General features: G+C 37.4%; 1 protein-coding gene across 2 annotated transcripts in view; it reads left to right on the top strand.

Annotated features, from left to right (window-relative positions):
• CEP112 (centrosomal protein 112) overlaps window positions 1–23,203 on the top strand; it is a 138,553-nt gene that overhangs the window by 24,070 nt on the left and 91,280 nt on the right. For both annotated transcript variants that reach the window (XM_042865252.1, XM_042865253.1), the window contains 9 exons: window positions 1,835–1,921; window positions 3,786–3,885; window positions 5,083–5,201; window positions 6,298–6,441; window positions 8,827–8,981; window positions 9,319–9,448; window positions 10,416–10,508; window positions 11,423–11,482; window positions 12,748–12,827. In XM_042865252.1, coding sequence (XP_042721186.1) covers window positions 1,835–1,921; window positions 3,786–3,885; window positions 5,083–5,201; window positions 6,298–6,441; window positions 8,827–8,981; window positions 9,319–9,448; window positions 10,416–10,508; window positions 11,423–11,482; window positions 12,748–12,827 — 968 coding nt within the window. The remainder of the gene's footprint in view (window positions 1–1,834; window positions 1,922–3,785; window positions 3,886–5,082; window positions 5,202–6,297; window positions 6,442–8,826; window positions 8,982–9,318; window positions 9,449–10,415; window positions 10,509–11,422; window positions 11,483–12,747; window positions 12,828–23,203) is intronic.

The following is a 23,203-nucleotide window of genomic DNA, read 5'->3' as shown; positions in this document are numbered from 1 at the left end:
TATGGGGGTGCAACAGCTACAGATCAGTAATTCATGGGCTTTTAATGTAATTCAAGTAGATTGGAGTTTAGTTTCCAATATTTGTGTTTTTACAAGTCCTTCATAATTATTTATGGAATGTTCACAAACTGTCTATTTGGAGGTGGATTACTTGCTCTTTTTCTTAATGAACACTTATCTATCACCTGATAGTAAGATTTTTCTTCTATAATGTCAAATTTTGAGGGATATGTGCATCTTTTTCTTTTCATATATATACATATGTGTATATTTTATGAACAGAACGTGCATTTTTATTTTGATGCTTATTTTTGAATGATAAGAGCTGTCTGAGAGCTGAGCATACTTTGCCTTTCCCTTGGATTAATTGTCAATCCAACTTGGGTTTTTTGGTAATTTGCATAAGACTGGGTGAGTCTTCAGTGCTGAGAGATAAATAAGAACCTTTGTGTGGTGTAACTGGCAGGCTGTGCTTTGGGCATTGGTGAATGTGGAGTCTGGAAATCGACAGTGTTTGCTGTTCTTCTGCTTCCAGATGATAGGGGATCTTCACTGTTTATTGCAGTGCATCTTGTGTTTTGTGATTGAGTGATGCTTTGGAGTTTTGTAGTTTTTTTTTCAATTAAAAAAAAGTATTTCTGCAAGTTGCAGTGAGCAGATACATACAATAAAGCAACCACAGAATAGAAATTAATAATTTGCAGTGTATTTACTGCCCTTGTATGTTAAAGATTTGTGTTGGGATGATCGCTTTGGATAAGTGAAAGGAGTGAAAATAGGGGCTGGATGGCTTACAAGTATTGGTTTGTTTGGAGTTGGTCAGCTGAGGTGAGCAGCTGGGCTGTTGGCTGGGCCATGCAGAAGTGAGAATGAAAGAGCTGTGAGGAGGTGGGGGCTTGCAAGGCACGTGGACCTCAGCTCTGCAGGCTCTTGGATGTTAGCAAGAGGCTGCTTTGGTGCCTTCTGCTGAGGCTGTAGTCCCTCCTGTGTAATGTGGCGGGTTGCTGGGGTGTGCTGTGGTTTGGGAGCTCTTCTGGCAGCTTTGTTGTCTGAATGGGAGGAACAGCAAAAGGAAGAGGTGTGGGACGGCCTGGGGCTGAACCAGAGGTGCCACTTTCACCTTGTTGGAAGTCAGGGAACACAAAATACCTTTCATATTTGCAGTCTCAGGGTAAGCTGTAAAGGCAAATATGCAAGAAATTAAGAATACTTTTAAGACTGTGAGAAGCAACAAAGTGTCATTGTTGGGAGGAGGTGAATACCCAGCTTTGAACAAATGCAAGCAGCGGCAGGAAATGGATTTGAACAATCAAATTCAGCAGCAATCTTGGTCCTGTTACAAGTAACCTTAAAAAGGAAATGTGTTTATAATGAGAGATCTCCAAATAATAGAAAACAAACAAAAATAAATGTGCATCTGGGCCAGGGGATGTTCTTTGTGTAAATGTAACACCTGCCTACATGGTGAAGGCACGCTTCCCATACTTGGTGTATTAACATAAATATGAAAAGCTTCATCCTGAAGTGTTTATTTAGATAAAAGATGATAGCTTTTTTGGGCAATAGCAGTTGTTTTTATTGCCAATGAAAACATCTTACCAATTCATTTTCTAAATAAATATTTTAGGTTGAGGCCTTCTGTAATGGCTTTATCAGATAAACAAGAAAATGCTGGAAAACTGAATATTGATTATTTTTCATAGCAGATATTTGTTAGGGACTTCCCATTGCCTGCTGAAAGACACCAGTGAATTATTTAAAGGTTATGCAAAGGTCACTGAATTTATTCTTTATTTTACTTAAGTTGTTTATTGGTTCTATTGTATTTTTAAAGCTAGACATGAAAATGAAAATGATGGAAGGTAAATTTCATGAAGAAAGACTTCAATTACAGCAGAAGCATGATTCTAATGTTCAAAAGGTAAGGAGTGTTGTTTCTTTCCAGGAATGATATCTAGGACAAAATAATAGACAACTTAATTGTCATAAATTGCTCACAATTGTACTTACAATAATCACAACTCTAAGTTTTCCTTTAAGTTAAGATTGTAGGTAACAGTTTGCAGAAGCTGATATGAATGTGGAATATTCTAAGGTGAAGGGAAGTGGAAAATACTTGCAGATGAAAACACAAGATGGGGTCTGTTTTTACTTAATAATTAAACAAGACAACCCATGTTAGGAGCCTCGCAGCCTCAACAGATTCGTATTCTGGTGAAATGATCAACTTGTAATATTTCTTTTAAATAGAAGGTACTTGTGGGAAATGGTGCAGAAAAATATGTAAAGGAATTTATTTTTTATGGCCGAAACCCCAAAAGAACAGTAGGGTAATATGAATGTTCATCACATGTTCCTACCAATAACAGCAGAAGTGCTTAAAGTGTAGGCTGGTCTGTAAACAGTCTTCATTTATGTTATTGCATCTTTAAAGCTGCATGTTCCTTTTAACTCTTCTCAGCAATAAAATGCTGCCAGATACACATCCCTCAGCTGAGGTTAAATTTGTCTTTACTGTATTGCACGACACCACCTTTGGGGAAGCTTAAAAAAAAAGAAGAGTACTGTCAAAGACAGTAATGTTACCTTTAACACTACCTTGTAAATGCATGGAGTCAGACTGAGTCACTGAGTGCCTTCTGGAGGCTCTGATCCAGCAGCGCAATGGGAGCCAAGTGCACAGGAGCACCATGACTTACCCTACTTTCAGCTCTATGTTCCCGAATATCTCAGTTTTGTTTCTTAAGTCTGAGTCACAGACCGGGAGGAAGTGAGTTGACACAACACTGTGACACATCAAAGCCTCCTGAAAGGATGTGAATATTTGGTCAGGTGCGTTTGTGGCTCATCTGTTCTCCATGTCTGCAAGCAGAACTGGCTAGCAAAGATGAGAGAATAAAGGAAACAGCTTTGTGAGAATAAGAAATAGTTGAAATGCTTTCTCATCCCTTGAGTTGTCATCCTTTTCTAACTAATGTTGGAATTCCATCTTTTGAAGTTGTTTAATAATATTGGATGTTTCAGAAAAGGTTAAATAGTGTCGTATTAATCTTTAAAGACACAAACCATTTAATGCAGATGGAATAATATTGTTTTAAGATGAAAGCTCCTGTTTGAGAGATTTGGGGCACTGCTATAAAACTTCTGTGGCTTTATTGTTTGTCTTAAACGTGAAGTTTCAATTAAAATGGTATCTCAAAGTGTGCAACCATTCAAACTTTTTTCCAAAATCACCATGTACAGAAATGTAAAGTGGTTCTACTTGGTGGGCTTGGTCTGTGACTGCGCTGAGAACAATTGTTTGTGAGAGTCTAATGAAGTTCATCAGGGATTCAAGCATTTTGAATGAGAATTTTGAGTTTTTGCTGGGCATTTTAATGCTTGTAAGTACTATTAGTCAGTACAGATTTTAAAAATAAATCATTTCTATTTGCAGTGGTCGCACTGGGAAACTTCCAAATTCTTCTAGAACACTAGCTGAATTTTTGTCTTGTAATTGCAACACTGGATTTGCCCAAATTTAAAAGAAAACACAAAAAGATGCCTCTAAAACATGAAAGTCCTTTTTAATCTGCTCTAGTGCCTGCTTTTATCTAAACCAGTCCTTTGTTTATGGCTTGGCAGTCTCAGCTATGAGAATTACGTATTTCATTGCTTGCCCTGCAATATCTAAGCGTATCTTAAAGGCAGTTCCTTTGACAGGTATCAGTGTACATTACTCCATGCACTGGCTGTGGCTTCATGCTTTCAGAAGTTTATTACAGTGCTGTGAATCTTCACTGCAGATTTTGGATCGGAAGAATGATGAAATAGAGTTGCTGAAATCCCTCCACAAATCCAAACAAAATGAAGCCGAGGAGACAATTAGAAAACTGGAGAAGAAAGGTGATTTTTTTCTCTGTGGTTGGTTTTTATTTATTTATTTATTTTTGCATGGTGATTTTATACTACATCCTCTTTGTGACCGTGAGCCTTTGTGTCCCTTCTAGGTACAAACATACTTTCCCTCTTTGTTTGCAGGTCTTGCACTTGTTTTTCCTTTAGACTTGAGGCTTGTGTGCTTGCCTTTGCTAGTTGTCTAGCTGCCAAACCAAATTTTCCAAGAGACAGTGTGATCTGATGTTTAATACTCAGCCTTTTATAAGTGCCACTGAAAAAAAAAAAATGTCTTTGATACTGAAGTATTTTGACCACTTCTTCCAAATTTGTGGAATCTCTGGTTCAAGGTTAATTTATTTATACATTCAGTACATTTTAATCAAACCACAATGTGTTGTTTATTTTGGTCTATTGTGGCAAGAGATTTCAGACATCAGTAGTAGTCTTGAATGTGTTGTAAGTATGAAATTTGGCCCATCTGATTGTGGCTTGTCAGCAGTTTCTTAATACTACTTTTTTCTAGAATTCCTTGGAGTGCATTTGTGCTGTGGATGGAACCACAATGTAAAATAATACATATGTTTGATAAACTAGGCGCAGAAAGGGAGAGGGAGCCATGCAGGGAGCATTTACCTGCTCCCTACAGAGTGAATTGTCCTGCTGGCAATCCAGTGCTGCTGGTAGCTGTCCTCAGCTGCAGTGGGTTACATTAGAGTCACCTGCACTCTTATCAAACACTGAAAATCATCAGTCACTTCTGAAAAGCACGTGTTCCTGCTTTGTTTGCCACAAGCATCAGTCTCTGTGTTCTTGGTGCAACCAGTTGCAATTTGAGTAGTTTGGTCTTTCAGCCCACGTGAGAACCTCTTTCTGGGTGCACACAAAATCAGATTAAAAATGCCTGTTTTCTTTAGATTCCGTGGATTCTTTTTGATGTTTCTTCACTGCTGGAGTTAGAAAACCTCACTGAAATATTTTCTAAATATAATAGAGAACACCTTGTACTTGTACTTGTATTTTAGTGACATAGGATTTAAGTGCTAAGTTGTAAATTATGTGTATTAAGTATTTTTAACAGCAGAATACCACGAGCAAAGCCAGGTCAATTGAAAATTGTTGTAATCTGGGTTGTATCTGTTGCCAACAGTGGAAAAATCCCAAGGATCTCCCCTGAATGGTTGTTTATTTTCCTATTTTTGACAGTTCAGACCCTACTCCGTGAGTCACAAGTCATCAGAGAAGCAATGGAAAAGCAGATTGTAGAGTTAAAGAAGATGTGTGAGAAAAGCACTGAGTCTTTGAACAATGAGTGGGAGAAAAGGGTAATGAATAATGCTTCAAAATAAAAATGTACATCTGTGAGAATACATTTTGTTGCTTTAAAAAAATATAGAGAGAATAGAATACGTTATTCTTAGAGATACTTTCCTGGGTTGATTTTATTTATGTCTAGACTAATCTCTCAAGGCCCTTCTTGCCAACTTTTGCCCAGCCCCTGCCCCCACCTGCTGGTCGTTCTACAATTTGATCCCTGCTCCACCTGGCCCCCTTGGTGAGCCTTGGGATGTTTTAGGGAAGTGTTTATTTCTGGTTGACCTGGCATGGAATTTTAATCTCAGTAAACCTGCTCCTACCTGCTGTCACCACAATTCCTTTGAACCTAGTACTTTTGCGTTGGGTCATGAATTCTTCAAGATATTTGTATGTACTGTTAGGCTCAAGGCAGCAGCAAGGCAAAGAAAAGCGTGTTCGCTGCAGTAGAGCTTCACCTTTGCCCAGGTTATTGTCAGTGTTTGTCTTGTTTACCCTTCTCAGAAGTGGGAGGGTCACAAGAAGGGCAGAGTGACCTTGGAGATGAACAATGCTGCTTTATTTTTTGTTTTGGTTTGGTTTTTTTTTTTGCAGCTGTTGCACTTAGAAGGGCATTAGTTTGAATGTTTGTCTTCTGAAAGAAAAATGGCAAATCTTGTCCTTTGTGCTTAAAACCTTGACGCTTCAGTGTTTCATTTTAGAGAAGCATTATTTTCAGTCTGAGATCATCCCACTTGCTGTAGTTACACAGCAATTGTAGCTGCCATCAGTGATGCAATCATATATTGAGAAGGCTAATTAAGGTGCTAATATAAATTCCAATTTAACAAAGCTATAGAAGCTAAATTGAAGCATTTACCTTACAGAAGATGGTAGTGTGAAGCATGATGGAAATACAATAAATGTTTTGTTTTTAAATATCTGTAAACAATGCTATGAGGGGGTAACAGTAGACCTTTTTATACAGAGTGATATGGTTATGTTACAGAGGACAGAAACGTAGCCTTCACTTGTCAGATGTTCTGTTGGTATATTATGATAATAGAATGTTTATAAGTGCAAGTTTTTATGCAATTTATTATTTGATACATCCTTTTTGTGATGCAGCTTCACAATGCTGTGGCCGAAATGGAAAAGGAGAAGTTCAGTATTAGGAAGAAGCACGCAGAAGACATGAGGGACCTGCTTGAGGTCACCAATGCTCGTCTTAGCAAAATGGAGGAGGATTATATGGATCAAATAGAGTCAACTGTAAGCTTTCTGTAAATGTGTCACAGCAGCAAGTGTATCTTAGAGCTTTCTGCATATTTTTTTTTTTTTTAACTGTCTATAAAACTATAAGCACTCTAACAGCAGTCTGGAAACACTGTTTAATCATGTGTCTCGATCTTTTTGATCTTAGTGTAGCTTTAAAAAGTATATTGTATTGGTGTGATAGATAAATGTCTGCTGGTGAATGATGGTAAGATGGTGGGGGGAGATTTAATCATCAGCCTCAACTTTACTCTCCAGGGAAGTGTAATCCTATGCCAAGCCTTTCAAATGGGTCTTGTTCCAGCATACGAGGTTTGTAATTATGTAAATTATACAACAATTTGTAGGAAGGCATCATCACCCCCAGGCCGTATTGTTGAGTTACCTTCTGAATACTTTTTCCCTCAGTTTTTGTCTGATGTGGAAAGAGACTGCTGAACACAGGCATTGATTAGAAAGGTTTCAAGTCTATCTTGTTTTGAAAATGCAAGATCAATATTGAATTCCATGTATCCTTCTGAGATACCTTTTCTAGTGTTTCTTTATTTTGGATATCAGTTTTATCTTTTGCTTACCTGAAGATCTGTTATTACTTTTACTCCCATTCCTTTCACTGTGAGTCTAAGTGATGTTTTTATAGGCAAAAACCCATTTGTGAAGACCATCAGTTTGACAAATAGAAACAAGTTCTTCCCTGACTGCAGAATTACATGGACACACTTGATTTAAGTGGAAGTCTGTGTTGTGGAAAGAGAAAATCCAAGGAATTGAATATGACAGATGAAATAATTCAATGTGTAAGCAAAGTAGAAAGCAAAATATTACCAAGAATCCTAGAAAGCATGCTGCTCTTTTTATCAGTGCTGAATGAGTGAAAGGACAATGTCAAAAAACTTTATTCCCTTATTAATGAATGTTGAATTTAAAAATTAGTATTCAGATCATGTCATAGGCAACAGTAAATACAGAGAAAAATGGACACAGTCTGTCAGCAGGATTGAATTTAAGAACCATCAAAACTAGACAGATCTTGCTGAGCAGCTTCTGATTTAATAATTAAACGAGGTAGAGTTCAAGGCAGGGCTTAAGATGAAAGACTACCCTGTCACTGGAAATTAGGTTTCTTTTTCTCTCTCTTGGTTGTGTTCTTTTCTTTTTCTTTTCTTTTTTTTATTTCTTTGGTATTTCAGGGATTTCTTCAGAGTTTTACATTGTCAAGGACGCCAGTGCTGTTAGCAAGTGAAATTGGCTGAGCAACATAGCTCATAAAGTGGGATTCTGTGCATTAAGCAAGTATAAATATCAGCTTCCTGAGGGTGAGGCCACAGGGAGGAGTTGGGATGTTTGGCAGCGTATCTGTGTGACTGACTGAAAAGAAACAACCAACCAACCAAAATGGCACCAGGCTGAGCTGGCTTTATCCTGATGGAAGAACTGTCTGTCCTATTTAGAAAAAATATCTTAAGTCTCTTGCCAAGGTTCAGCTGACCACTCTGACTGTATGAGGTTCTTGCATTGCTGCAGGCTCACGTAGATGTTATACGGCAGCTGGAGCACTCACTTCTGAGGGCAGATGTTGGAGGTTTTTTCATTTTACTTCGGCAAAGAGTGAAAATACATTTCAATTTCCCCATATTCAGACCTTTGTTAATACAGAAATAACAGTATGTACATCCTGGAGGGCAGCTGTGTCTTGTTTTATGACTCCAGCCTCCTGTGGAATTCTTCAGTCATTTCCGTGCAGATCAACATAAGTTTAGGGAAGAGTGGGAAGTAGTTGAGTAGAAGGGGCAAGTAACCAGAAACTAACTGCTCATCTTTAGAACTGTTTACATTAAGGGGGGAAGATATTTGTGGTTTATTGGAGAACATTCACTGTAATTAAACAAATACAGAATCATTAAGGTTGGAAAGACCAGTAAGATCATCTCATCCAACCATCAACCCCTGCCTGCGGCCACTCTAAACTACATAATTCAGTGCAGCACCTACTCCAGCACCTCCCTGATGCTTGACTACATAAAACTCAGCTAAAGTTTGCACGTTCATGCATCATATGTATTATAGTCATCCTTATTTCCTCAGTATCTGTACTTGTTGCTGTATATTAACTCCTCTTTTAAAAGATTTGTACCTTAGAAATTGGTTGCAGATACTGTTATATATAATGGAGAGGTCTTTACTCTTTTTAGTTATTACTTTGGTGGGTTTTTTGGTATGCATATACAGCATAGAATTTACTATCATAATTGATGATAGCTTTGCTGTTTTAACCCTTGTGTCTCTGCTCGCCAAGGAACGTTGTTGCTTAAGGCTATTGGATAACGACAGGGTTATACACTGATTTATTCTGGTGTTTCTTACAATGGTCTGTTCTTTCAGAACCAGACAGTCAAAAATCTGGAGGCTCGAGTGCAACAGTTGATGGTTGAGGCTGAAAACAGTAATTTACAGCGTCAGAAGTTATCCCAGGAAAAGACCGAAGCAGAACAATGTTACCAGGCAGTATGCTCTGAACTTCAGGAAATGAAGGCAAGGTAATTAAGTAGCAGTTGCTGTTTTTAAGTTTGTAGAATAGGGGACCTCCAAAAGCAAACTGTAGTTGTTTTCATTTAATTAACTCAGTGGATGGTCATTTGCGTTAGTAAAATGTCATTAAAAAAACCTATTAATTGATGCATAAAAAACTCATTTTGAAGCTGGCCCAAATGACCGCTTTAAGTATTGCATTTTCATTATTTATAAGCTTTTCATTCTCTTACAAGGAGCACGTGGTACAGTCCAGCTCGAAAACGCTGTAAAAACTGATGCTGAGCATGTAAAATGCCAAAGCATGAAAGCAGTTTTCATATTTTGTTTGCTTACTACTTACAGGCACAAGTTGTTTCTGGAAGGCAAGGACCGTATTGTACAGGAATATGAGGAGAGCATTCAGCAACTACAAAGTAAATATGATGTTGATATAAATGTTATGAAGCAGGAGCATGCTCTCTCTACAGCTAAGGTACATTTTCATGCATATTCCATTTAAATGTTGTTTATTTTTGGTCTCCTCAGTATAAATAAAACGCATGTGAATAAATCCAAGAAATGTTCAGTTGCATAAGTTATTCATGTATGTAAGTATAAAAGTGGTTTATTTTTCATTCCCAAATTTGACTGAAATGACTGAAGATGACAATTCTGGGATGTATGTACAAGTGACATTTCTATAGCTGATACAGGTAAGGTGCAATTAGTATGCTGGTTTTCCTTGTACTTATGAAAAAATTCTGAATGCCTGATCTCCACACACTTAAAGACCCAGGGCTCTTATAGGGCCTCTTCAGTAAGTTGTCCTCAAAGGGATGTTGAGGGAAAATATTTATTTCCAGTAATAAAATGTCTTGTGGGTTTCTTTAATATGGAACATTATGTTTAAATATTTATGTATTTAGGAAGATATTCTAGAATTTTGGGAATATATATCCTGCCCAAAATGTAATCAATCTGTTTACATAAGAGCATCTATTGGGCTGATGTCTACCAGTGTGCATATGTAGTACATGGCATTTATTCTATTGATGATATGAAATAAATAGAAAATGTTTCAACTGAATCCAATAGTCTTTGGAACAACAAGATAAATGAAGTCTTTTTTTCTTTTATGGAATTCTGGGAGCCTTGATGATGCACTGATCATTTAATTTGCAAGATTTGTCTTTCTTTTAACTGTTGGTACCGAGTTGATGCAAAATCAACTTAGTTGCTTTAGTTGATCAACTTAGTTGCTTTAGTCTTAGTTGTTACTTGTGGTTATCTATGCACTGATGAGTTCATCAGAGGGATGAATATAAAGTATCTGAAGTTGCAAACTTATACTACTTTTTCTAGGCAGCTTTGAAAAGTGACTTAAAAATGGCAAAAAGATGCGTCTGTAGAGCTAATGGGAACACAAAACAAAAATCCTTTCTTCTGTTAAATCCTTGCAGGCATCTGATGTGATTGAGGAGTTACAGCATAGTGTGTGTCTATTAAAACAACAGTTACAAGCTTCAGAACATCAAAGAGAGCAGCAACTGAGGGTGAGCGCTGAACTTCTCACTCAGGAATGACAAGCTCCTTCTGTGTTTTTGCACTAATCTGAATATTTAGATAGCTGTACCAAAAGACTCGTTATACAATATGCATCCTCACATATTTTATCATATAGATAAAGGGGGTGTAAACTTTTCCATAGAGTGATCTCTTGTCACGTTTTTATGGAAAAGAGCAGAATTGTCATAGGACCTTTGTGACTTTACCTTCACTTCAGCATGATTTAACACCATAAGCATGTATCAATGCACTATGAACATGTCAAAGAATACAGTTATGCTGATTAAGAAAAACTTTTTCTTGTTGCTTTCTAACAGTTCAGCTCAATTTTTATCTTCCAGCAGACACTGATTAATCCTTCTATTTCAGGTTGAGTTCCATGCCTGTACTGTGTATCAATCTTGTTCAGGTTTTGGCATCTATTCTTCCTCTGTTTTTTATTTTACTGCAGATGTAGTAAAACAAAAACAAACAAACAAAAAAATTTAGTAGCTCAGGAGAGCAAGTTACTTTTTCTCTTCATCACCTGGAATGGTGCCTTTTGAGATGGTTTTGCTGTGGATGTTTTTGCTGTTGGTTGTTGGGTTTTTTGTACGTCAGAGATTCCGTGAGTTACAGTGTAAGATACTCCTTGCATCTTGAATTTATGGACAAGGATCTAGACCTGCAATCTTAAGTCTTTTTGGATGCCCTTTTAAGCTAATGAAGTACTGAATATAGCAGTGTCTTTTCCGTAACTTAAAGTAAAAGCTACAAGTCAATCTTACAGTATTGCTTAGTGATGATATAAAGAGGATTTTAACTCTTATGACTATTCTGGATGTGTTTAAGGATTGCTTTGAAATGAAATAAGATCATAGCTTTATTTCATTTGATGAGAAGTACACTTCTTCATTTGCAGGATCAAGACCATAAACTTCAACAAGACAAGCTTCGCTTGGAGACTGTATATGAAAAGCAGGTAATAAACATGTACAGCAGCAGTGTTTTGAAAAAGGAATGCATGCCAGCTTAGAGGGTACAGTACTGTCAGTGCTCTTTACTATAATTTTTTTCATTACTTTTGAGTCTGTCTTAACTATTGACATCTTAAAATGTGGGTATGGTATAAAACCATAAAATGCTGTAGATTGGCCCATAAAGCACTAAAACCAAGCTTGCCTTTAAGTAGAGGAATCATGAAGTCTCTGATGAAATCTGTTCACTTAAGTACATACCCATTATCTAATAATCTTTATTGGTCTACAGTGGCTATTGCCTGCTAGGATATTTAAACATCAAACAAATAATAGGTAGTAACCCTAAATGTCACTGTTTGATTAAATGTACTTATCTGCTGAATCAGGAACCAGTTAGGCTAAATGGTTTTACAAGCAAAGGAAACACCTGCTTTTTATAAATAATCTACCACTTGTTTTCCAAACATTCATCTAAGTGTAAGAACAGTGATGGATTATTACTGAGAGCCATTCTTGAGACAGCTTTTAAATGTGTGTGTAACTTAGCCAACATTGGGAATACCTTCTTGACTCTCTGGACATCCCATCAGTATTGAGGCTCTTTGACATGATCTAGGTAGTCAGGATTCTGGACAGTGAACACCTGTGTAGAACTGTTTACAGTAGTGAAATTCCATATTATCATTATTATGAAAAAAAATTCATGGCACCTTCCATTGGGTGTGAGCCTGTAATTCAGTATTATGTTTCCTACACTTACAAGCATACTTAATATAAGAACAAATAATGTCTTAGTAACTTAATAAAATGTAACGTTGCAAATGATTGTAGATAAGAAGGAAATTCCTATGCTCCTCTTCCTTTAAAGAAAAATGTGGTTGGTAAGTCACATCATGACAATGTTTCTTCAGCAATCCTAAAAGTAAAGCAAGTTCTTGCACTTAATATGCCTGTGGAAAAAGGTACTGTGAAAGCCTATGGTTTGCACCATACTAAGGGAGGTTGCTAAATGCTGAAGCAGCTTTCCTCATCTGAAAAATGCTTTGGAAACATCTGTTCCTGGTTACTGAGCTAGGGAGGTAGTCGGATTTAATTCACTGCTTGTTGCGACTGTATTGCTTTATAACAAGATAAATGGATAGTTGTCTGTGTCAATACTAAAGAAATATGTAAAACAAATGGTTTTTGGAATTTGAAAAGCATTTTTATCATATCAGGCTTTATTTTACCCAAAATGTGATATTTTTTTTTTTCTTTCAAATGGTAGATTCTTGGCATCCAGAATGATCTTGATAAAGAAAGAGGGGATGCCCAGAAGAAAATTCACAAGCTGGAGGAGACTTTGAAGTAAGTGAATCTGAAATAACTGTTGAAACGTCTGTAGATTTTTCAGTCAAACCTAGTAAGTGTATGCTTAGTGTTGTCTAAGCACCTTCTGATAATTGGTCTGAGTTGTATTCCCATTTTGGAGGAGAAGATGAATTTGAAAAATGTACATTAGAGCCCAATGCAGTAAATACTGGTCTGCTGTGCTATGTACTGTGCCACCTCCTGTTTGATTCTTAAGGTATTTATGATTTAGGAGAAGCCATGAGATGTTCCTCAAGTCTAAGGAAAAACTTCAGTCTTGGTTTTAATCTCAGAAATTATATTCAACCTCTGCTTAGTATGTGGTATTTGTCATTCAGAAAGCCATAAATTACATCTCCAGTGTGGATTTTACTTCTTTGATGCCACACGTTTTTGTGTCAAGTAGTTATTTTTCAAATCTGACCAGGATTCAGAGGAATGGTACAGTAGAGATGCTTTTCATTACCTAACGTGGAACAACACTCTTGCTAACCTTGTACATCACAAAACTAATTTGGATGCAACAAGTTTGATATTCTCTGAGCAGGAGTGGTTTGCATACACCAGATGCACGTATGACAAGATTATCTCTTGTTATGCTTCTTCCCTTTCTGATTATGTAAAATATTATTTCCACATGTTCATACAGTTTAAAATAAAAATTCTGGAAATAATTTCTAAGGATAACAGATTATTCCAAAACAAATGACAAATTTTGTGAAAACTACTCAGTTAAATGTGATGATGCATCTTATCTAACCTCACAGAGGCATTGGGAAGTCGCAGGTATGAAGTTTGTATTCCTTTCTTTTTATCATCTTGTAAATATTTAGCATCAACAAAGAATATTTTAAATCACTACAGAAACTAAAGCCAACTAGCATTTAGTGTTTAAATTCTTTGCACTTTCTTTTTAACTTTAGAGAAATTACATTGTTCATCAATTAAATTTGATCTTTTAATATTTTAACATGATTCATTTATAATGTTATTTGTAAGCCGTGGAAGCTTACAAATGGAAGATAATTAATGCTACTACATGTCAGCTTGCAGTTACTAATGTTAACTATGTTTAATACAGTAAGTATGAATTTTCAGTCCTGCTGAGAACTGATTCCCCCCTGGGTGATGTTACTGCAGAGTAAACACAGTAGTGCTCTCCTCCAGGCAAGTATTTCTAAAGTGGGTTAGTGGCCTGTAGATTTTGAACTTTTTCAGTTAACAGCACTGTAATGAGGAGCTCAGCAGAGAGCTAAAGAGGTCCTAATTTATTTTATATATTCCTTGATTGTAATTAAGCTTAGGTGTAATGTTTGGGTTAGAGTAAGGATACGAAAGAGCCCAGGTTACTGGTGATGTTTCAAGGCCCACATTGCTCAGAATGTAATGGCAGAGAGCAGTCCCAACCTTCTGCTTTGTGTGAATGATCCTTTTGCCTAAATCTGAGGATGGATCAGCCTTGTGGGAAAACATCTCAATTTCAGAGGTCTCATGCTCTTTACCAACATCTATACTACTGTTGTTTTATAGCAGTGGTTTGGGGTTAATTTTAAAGTTAGTAATGGAATTAGTATTGTAAAGTATCAGTAAAAATGAGCTTTCATTCTTGTCTTTGGATGGAATCAAAAGTTGGAAGAACCATCAGAGCTGATTTGTGCTTCAAGAGATTAAAAATATTTTCCTGATAAGTACGTAGCCCTTGTGTAATCCTGGTCTTTTGACCAGTTCTTTCAGACTGCAACTGTGGAGCAAAAGCATTCTTAGTTCCTCCAAAAGGACATCCAGGCACTTCTCTCCCATTGAGACTGGATTGCTAGAAGTAAATGACTAGAATGTATTTTTGGCATAAGAAGTAATACCCTGATGGTCTGATCAGCTTTTATTGCAAGTGAAGGCAGCTACAGAACATAGGCCTTGGAAGTGTAAATGGCTTGCTGTGTGGTACAGATGATTCACTGCTTTGGCATCTGTACATTTCTGATCACACAAGTGTCAGTACATGAGAATGTCAGGAGCAGACTTGCTGCAGGCCTGATATGGAGGAACAAAGCTGACCTTCTGGAAGCCAAACCTTTAGTAGCAGCATGTGCCCTGTCCCTGGAAGTGCTGAAGGTCAGACTGGGCAAGGCTTTGGCCATCCTGATCAAGTGGAAGGTGACCCTGCCCATGGCAGGGTCCTGGAACAAGATGGTCTTCAAAGTCCTTTCTCAGCCAAACCATTCTATGATTCTCTCTAAACAATATGTCTGTATGCATTTATATACAACATGTCTGTGTGCAAGAAATATAGTAAGCAGTAAGATTTTTTGTCAGAAAAATGGCTGTTCCTGAAGATTTCTTTCAACTGCTGCAGAAATAAGCATATTTAGAAGTCTCTTGCTATTAGATGAAATCACAAGATCAAATGTTTTATGTGAAAAGGCTTTGTTTTCCTGTATTTCTTTGACTACTTACTGATTAAGTAATTACGAGCTAAAGCAGACAGTAAAACTTTAGAAAACAACCTCGTCTTTCTTGAGATGGGTGAAAATACAGTTCACTGTCTTCAGTAGAAATGATGCCTTGTGGAATTGCAGCTCTGAACCTGGTAGGTGCATCAGTGATTTCTCATGAGCTACTTTGATCTGTATGCACTTTGATTCTGAAATGGCCACAGGATTCTATCTTGAGCAGCTATGCAGCTGCAAACACAAAGAAAGGGAAGTGGTAGGCATTTTATTATTCTTATTAGTTTTATTCTTTCCCATGGTATGACAGCAGAGTTCTATTGCAGTTTCAACACTACCCATACCAAAATGAATAATGAAAGCAAAGGGAAAAAAAAGTATAATTCACTTTAAATAAATGATGCCAGAGCTTTTATACTGAATAGATGTCTACAAAGTTTATGACAAATGTTTTGCAAAAGAATTGTTTTAATACTTATGATTACTGGTGGGGACTTGTAAGTATAAATTTCATATTTTGTTTACTAATGTACATCAGAGGCATTGCCTGATAGCAAAAATGGCTGTAAGAAGTGCTCCAATTTTTTGGTAAGGAAAGTATTTAATCTGCATTTATTTAATAACAAGATACTATGTAGAAAGCATCTGTGCAATTATTTAGGGGGAAAAGGTTTTCTCTCGATTCCCTTTTGTTTGGTCACATACCTTTATGGCTTCATGGATGTATAAAGCTTCTCCAGATCAAGATGGAGCTTTAGAATAAATTATAAATGTATCTGAGAGATGAGGTCGTTATCCTTCTTCCTAACTCTCTGTGCCTGTCACCAGCATGGAGATGCAGACCTTCCTGCTGCTGGTTTCTTGGAATAATGCTTGTGATGATTCTCACATACTAAAAATAATCACAGGATCTGATTTAATGCTTCTGAGTTTGCATCTCTTGTATGGGAATTAATATTTTCACTACGCTGCAGAAATGCAGCTTTCTCAAGATCTGTTCTGAAGTACAATGGAAGGAAACGAGCTTTATAAAGTGATCTTATGACACATTAGATGGAATGTCACATCGGCAGTTGCAGGTGTTGCAACCAAACATTGAAGTGACAAGCAATACGTTGGCACTACATACAGCTAAATGCTTCATACCATTCTTCCTCTTAATCTTTACCATTTTTTTTTTTTTAAACCTGCCTATGGAGTCAAATCTCAGAGCCTTGTGAGTGGTGAAGATACAGAGCAAATGTTTAGCAGCTGGTTTATTGAAAGTCACTCAATAAAATTGTTTGTTTACATAAGCACTGGAGAAGAGAGGTGTTGCCAGTTTCTTCTCTGCTCCTTTTCATCTGAGCGTGCTTAAGACTGTTCTGAGGAAAAGAGATAAAATCTCCTGAATCCAGCAGAGCTGCTCTTATCTATTAGCAGATTTGTATTTTTAGAATGGTTGTTAAATTATGTGAGTGCAGTTTTAAGATATTTTCTGATTTGTTTATGATGGCAGGGCAAAATGTTTCCAAGCCTTTTCAACCAAAGGCATGGTATGAAGATGGATTGTGGCAGTAGAAATGTAATGAAGTACAGAAAGTAAAGCAATTCACAAGTACATATGGGGATAAGAGTATACGTACACATATACACAGATCTTATGTTCATGCTGAATTCTCCTACTTTTTCCTACAGCTACGGCTTTGCAATGACTTGTTTTTCATAGCGTAGCTTTCTTTTATATGTGAAGAGAAAGTCCAGATGTTGTTTGGTCTAAATGACTCCCTTTGTTCATAATTGTAACACAATGGAAGTGCGGCAATGACAGCAGAGCAGCAAGGTCCCAGGCTGCAGCAAGTGAGGATTTGCTCGAATGCAACATCCATGGGCATGGAAATAAGGGGAAGAAGCTGCTTACCTTTGGAAGGCCTCAGGTATGCAGAAATCTCCAAAGAGATCCTCTTGCCTCCACTGCCAACCCTTAAATAAGGTCTGGGAAGGGCTGGCTCCATCCCTTCTGCCCAGCCTCAGTGCATGCACCTGAGCTCCCTGGGTTGGCCCTGCCTTCCTATCAGATGGTCCATCACTGCTTCAGGCCTGACTCAGCATTCCCACTGCAATTATATGCAAAAACACCAAATTTTAGCACCGGAAGTTTTATGCAAGAATCTTTTAGCAATCTCTTGCAAAACTCCCTTAGTCTTTATATCACTTTTATCTAAGTTGTTGTAACAAGGATAACATAAGAAACATGAAGGTACATAAATCTGAGATAAAGTGATGTTGTACATAATGCATCTTAGCTAATAAAAACCACAACAGATAATGGCAAGAATAAATAAAAACCTGAAGATATATGGCAGGAGGAGAAGGAATAAGTAGCAGTGAATCTAATTGCTTTTAGTTTTGCAGGCTGCAGTTGCATAATTGTGTATTTACTATTATGGTGCAGGGCAGCATTTAAAAAAAAAATTTGGAATTTGAAATATTATTTTAATTCAGTTGTGATTTATGATGGATCTTGAGATTTAATCTCACACCTTTGAGCATTTTATCTTAAACAAGTCCTTCTTTAAAATGCAATTATAGGGAGTATATTGCTTGGATTTCCTGTAGAGGAGGATGTGACAAATAGTACTGCATACAATAAAATACAACTGCATGAGAATCATCCATATGATGATAAATAAATGCAGTGATAACTTTAACCATAAGGGCTGTTTTCTTTTTTGCTGCTCTATGTTGAATGCAGATTCTCAGTAACTGCTTGTTCTTAATATTTTTAGGATAATTGCTTAAGTGTAGCTATTTTCCTGCAGTTAATTCAATTTTTCCTTGAAAACAAAGCGTTTGTGTATGGAGAAATTCTTGTAGGAATGGAAAAGCTATTACTATTTAAAGCAGGAAATAATTAAAGAAATACGAGAAGCCATTGTCTTTAATTCCAAATGTTGCAATAAAGAGCATTATTAAGAGTTTATGCTCATGTTCATTGTGTTCATCATTCGCTTTTATTAAAAATATTTCATGCTGTCTGGTTACAACAGTCGCAATATGGTGAGAAAGGCAGAGCTTGTGATTTAGGAGCTGCATAATGCTAAGTGGCTGAACAGTTTAGAGACTGTTTTACTCTTTAAGACAGGGTTGTGGTCTTGGGTTGTTTTTGTGTGTGTGTATGTGTGTGTTTTATTTTTTCCCCTCTAAGAATCAGTGGAAAAACAGCCAGCTGTTCTCCACTTGGTGCTCTGTTTGAGCATCTGAAACCTTTTAGAGCCAGTCAAAGTTTCCAGCATATTGTAAACATTCCTTTAGCTCCAGTGAACATGCTGACATAACCCTCACTCTAGGGGGCACAATGTAAAGTATGAATAGAGGACAAAAAAATGTGGTAGCTTTATTTAATAGTCTCACTTAAAAGAAAACCTAAAGTGTTCTATTAACTATTTACAGCCTTTCATTTTCTTTCACCAGTTTCTCTGGAGACCCACTGGCGATAATGAAATATGTATTTAAAAAAGCCTCCAGTTAGACCAAAAAAAGTGGCTCGATTTGTAGCTTTTGCCTATACTCAGCATATACTCGTGTCCCTTAAGATGATTATAGATCTGTTACATCCTTTTAATGATATTGACTAAGGAAGTGCTTTGCTATGACATATAGCTGTATGAAGGGAGAAGTATTGCCTTATTAGATGAACTGTGCATGGTGCTATCATGCGTAGTTTCTGCTGAAACTGATATTGTAATAATTAATATAGTTAAGGGCTATAGTTTGATCTCAGTAAGTGAATATATAAATGCTTAAGACAAAGGTCAGAATCATCCTCTTACTATTCCAAAAAAGCTTCCCTTTGATATTAGCAGATCTTTTATATTCAGTGCAGTGTACTTCAAGGCTACAGTGCCCAAAACACTGTTGAAATGAAGAGTCTTCGGTTGGCCAAAGGGAGTCTGGTTCAAAGAATGTCTTCATTACTTTTTTACTTGTTGCCAGGCAAGCTTCAATGACATTTGGTACTCTTGAGTCTACTTTTACTTTTTTTTGCTTACTTTGTGCAGCTTTCCTTCAATTACATCAACAGCAGAGCCAACCGTCACTAAGAAGTGAAAGTTAGCATTTCTAACATGCTGCTATTGAAAAAATAACATGTAAAACCACGTCCACCACACTGGTGGGCATGAAGAAGTAACTGATGAGCTGTGTAAGTGCTCATCACTCCTTGGTATTGAGTTACTATGTTGTCTATTACAACATCCTAAAACATAACAGCTCTAAAAATAATTGCCTTAATATAGAAAATGACTGAATGAATGCTGGATGCTTGCATCTCCTCACTTCTGATGGGCTTAGGTTTTTTTTTTTGAGTCCTTCTCATTCAGAAATGGTATTTGGTGGTGTAGTCGTGATTGTCTAAGGGGAGAAGAGCAACAAGAGTAGTGGGGATTTTTTTTGTTAATAGGGGCTTTTTGACCCAACTTGTAGGCGTCCTTGAAATAATATATTTGGCATTCTTTAAACTGAAGTAATTAGCTAGATATTTCACTTAAAATTCTGTCATGGAAAAAATTGGAGGCAGTCTTAATACTGTTATTTAATCCTGATCGTCTTTGACTTCCAGCCACTGTTGGCACTGTCACTCGTGCCATCTTGCTGTTCTTTGATTCTTCTTGCCTGGCTCTCCTCCTCTTTTAGATGTTCTCTCCCATGGGTTGTCCTTGAGATGGTTTATTTTATTCCACTCCAACCTTCTGTTGTACAGCACTGTTCTCTGATCCCCATCTTTTCTTTTTCTGTACCTCTTCTTTGGGTAATCTCACAAATCTATTTATCTGAGCTGCTGAGTTACTGGTCCACCTTTTAATTACAGACTTGTCTCCTTTTATCTGAGCAGTGATCTACACCCACTTCTCCTATTCTCCCCTCCATGTTGCACTGGCTGAGGTTTGCCTGATGTCTCAGCACATGAAAGCCACACAATCTATATCCTAATCCTCCATTTTGGATAACCAAGCCTCTGTGGCCCTTTCATATGTGATGCATCTAAATCTCGTGGACGATTTCTGCAGTGCTTAGCTAAGTTACACCACTTTCCTTTCCAGCCACATTCACAACGCTTACCCAGGCTTTTCACCCACATCTCATTCATCACTGTGCAGTTGCTGTTTTTATTCTGTTTGTGTAGCACCTAGCACAGCACTACCCTGTCATTATTATAATGAGAAATAGTTATAATAATTATTACTGTGTTTGAACAATATCTGGTAAACTCGTGAGCTGCTCATTTAGAATGTAATGCATTATTCCTCCTATTTCACTGACGTGTGATATTACACGCATGGAGTATTTACTCTAAATGCATTAATGACTAAGTAGTGGTTTATTTTGTTAATGTTATCTTGCGATTTATTTAAAACATGAGTATATGGTTTAAAATGATTGATATTTACAACACAATTATTACAGCTTACTTGAAGGAATGCAGACCAGCTTTTTGATGTTAACATCTCAAATTATGCAAAATGTAAACAATTTATAAGTGGATTCATACTTCTTCTCATCAGGACAAGCTCATCTTGTGCTTAAAATCAGAAAGTGAAAGATAAAATTGTTCTCTACCTTATTTTTTTTCTTCGAAATGATGAAACAAGTTAGAATGCTTTCTAACAACTTGGAAATATTAAAGTGCCCAGGGACAGGATAGGGATGATGTTTTGAAGGCAATAAATATTTCAGCTTCACATTTCAGTCTTTCTTCTTCATTCCTTTGATCTGGCTTTGGTTTAGTTATCATTCCGCCTGAATGACTTCACACTGTCTTTCTTCCTCTCCACACCAGAAAGAAGTGTTCTGCACACATCCCAGATGTTTGGGTGCTCTTGCTGTAAGAGCATTGTTGTTCCTCATTGTTTGCTGGTAATAACTGTCTCTGTTGTAAGATGCACAGACTGCAGCTAAGATGGATGTGCGCAGGGCCAATATATAATTTACACAGGAAGCTGGTAGTAAACTATCACTGTTACAAATAGTAGAGCATGAGCAGTAAAATGGTATATTTCAGAGCATTTTTCTGTAGCAGCAAACTAAAGCAGGAGCCTTTTCTTTCTACACACGTGGTGCATTAGGCCTTAATACATCATATATGTGGTTAAAATAGTCTTCGTGCCTAGCAGGTGAGTTGTGTGGTGTATTTAATGGTCATCACGTGTGACTGAGCAGCAGTGCCATGAATCTTGCTTTTGGCTATATATTGGTAAAGTGCTGCCTTCGTGGAGTCCTGGAGCAGGGTGAGATGCTCCAAGGTCAGACAGTGGGATGATGGGATGGCTTCTGTGAGGTTTGAGTGTGGGAGTGTCTGTATCCAGCACAGGTACTCGTGTGTTTGTACATAAAAGATACCAATGTAGATTTTCTATATCTATGATAAAAGTTGATTTTTGCTGCTTAGGATTCTGTGTTTTAGGTTGTCTGATGAGATGCCATCCCTCTAAACTTCTAGAACGTTGAGATTTTCTTCGCAACCTATTACTTTTTCCTATTACTGAGAAGCCCTCTAAGCTCTGCCCAGGGTGCTTGCGTGCAGATTTGCCAATGGGATATGAAACTTGGTCCACGTGTGGCTCCAGGGTACTTCTTTTGTGCTTAATGCAATCTAAGACTTTAAAATCTGTTGAAGACTGAGAGAGATGCTGCTCCCACTCCTTGTTTGTTGGTGGTCAGCTTTCCTTTTTATGTAGGGCCTGGTGAGAACCTTTTGGCTGGAGGACCCTGCAAATAATACTGCTGGTTCATGCTACGTTTGCTGGAACATCTTGAATTTATTTACCCTCTCATGTAAATCACTGCCTTGCCCTGTGTTTCATTAACTTGCAGTGCTGCAGTGCCTTACTGCATTCAGTTGTTACCTCTTGGAAGGCACTTTACGAAGCAAGGAAAATATTTCTGATTAAGCATGAAGAGGTATTCAAGATGTTTATATTTGCCATTTATCAGTCAGCTTCAGAGTGCTGCTTTCTGAAACTGCAATTCTGGACTTCATAGTCCACTTTCACTGAGATGGTCTGTGCTGTATAAAATTGCTAATTCTGTTGCCATATCTTTTGTACACTGAAACAAGAGGAATTTGATGCTTTTAAAACTGAGGACAAAGAGTAAATTCACACTATTTTCATATTCAAGCCAGCTCAGCTTTAGGGGGTTTAAGTGATGTAATTGTATTGTATTCAGCCCCACAACTAAACCAACTGAAAAGAAGTCTTCAAAGTGAATATTGTAGTGCTTCATGCTAGGCACATTGCTCAGTGGCTTGGGGAAAAAAAAAAGTGCAGCTTTTCTTATATTTGTGAACTGCAGTCCATTGTTGTGCATGTTTTCTCAGCTTCTGTACAAATCTTACACACACAGAAAGTAGAGCTTGCTCCCCCATCCTAAAGAAAATAACACAAAGAATTGTTCCTAGTTTCAATGAGGTGTTACATCTATTCATGGCATTAAGTCCTTAAATGAAAGGAAGGTGCATAAATCCAATCCTGAAAAGTTGATCTTGTAATATTTCAAAATAAAAATAGACTCCTTGGGAAGGAGATGCGTACATCTGGAGGCTCGCTAGCAGCTCAAGGACTGGCATCTTCTCCTTTTATGTTTAAATCTGTTGCATTTCCATCTGCCTGGGCTGAAAATGTTCTTCCTGTGCCTCTTGACAGTTAATCAGTGTTGGAATAAGCTTTGGTTTTGTTTTCTGTGTGGAGATGGAAGTATTAGATGTATTTTGTGGGGAGGAAGAAGTGTTATGCTGTGCTCATAAACAAATGAAGGATTGCTGGGAGATGGTGATGCATTCCCCTCTGTTTCCTCTGGGGCAATGCTCAGCTGCTGCCCATCTCTGCTCTTGCAGGATGCTGAGCCAGATGAATCTCAGAAGGTCCTTCGTTCTCTTCGTATTCAGTC

This window comes from Lagopus leucura, unplaced genomic scaffold (assembly GCF_019238085.1).
Source record: "Lagopus leucura isolate 7727_CA_CO unplaced genomic scaffold, USGS_WTPT01 Super-Scaffold_797, whole genome shotgun sequence".
In the NCBI taxonomy this organism is placed as follows: Eukaryota; Metazoa; Chordata; class Aves; order Galliformes; family Phasianidae; genus Lagopus; species Lagopus leucura.
This window is presented reverse-complemented; position numbering and strand designations above follow the sequence as displayed.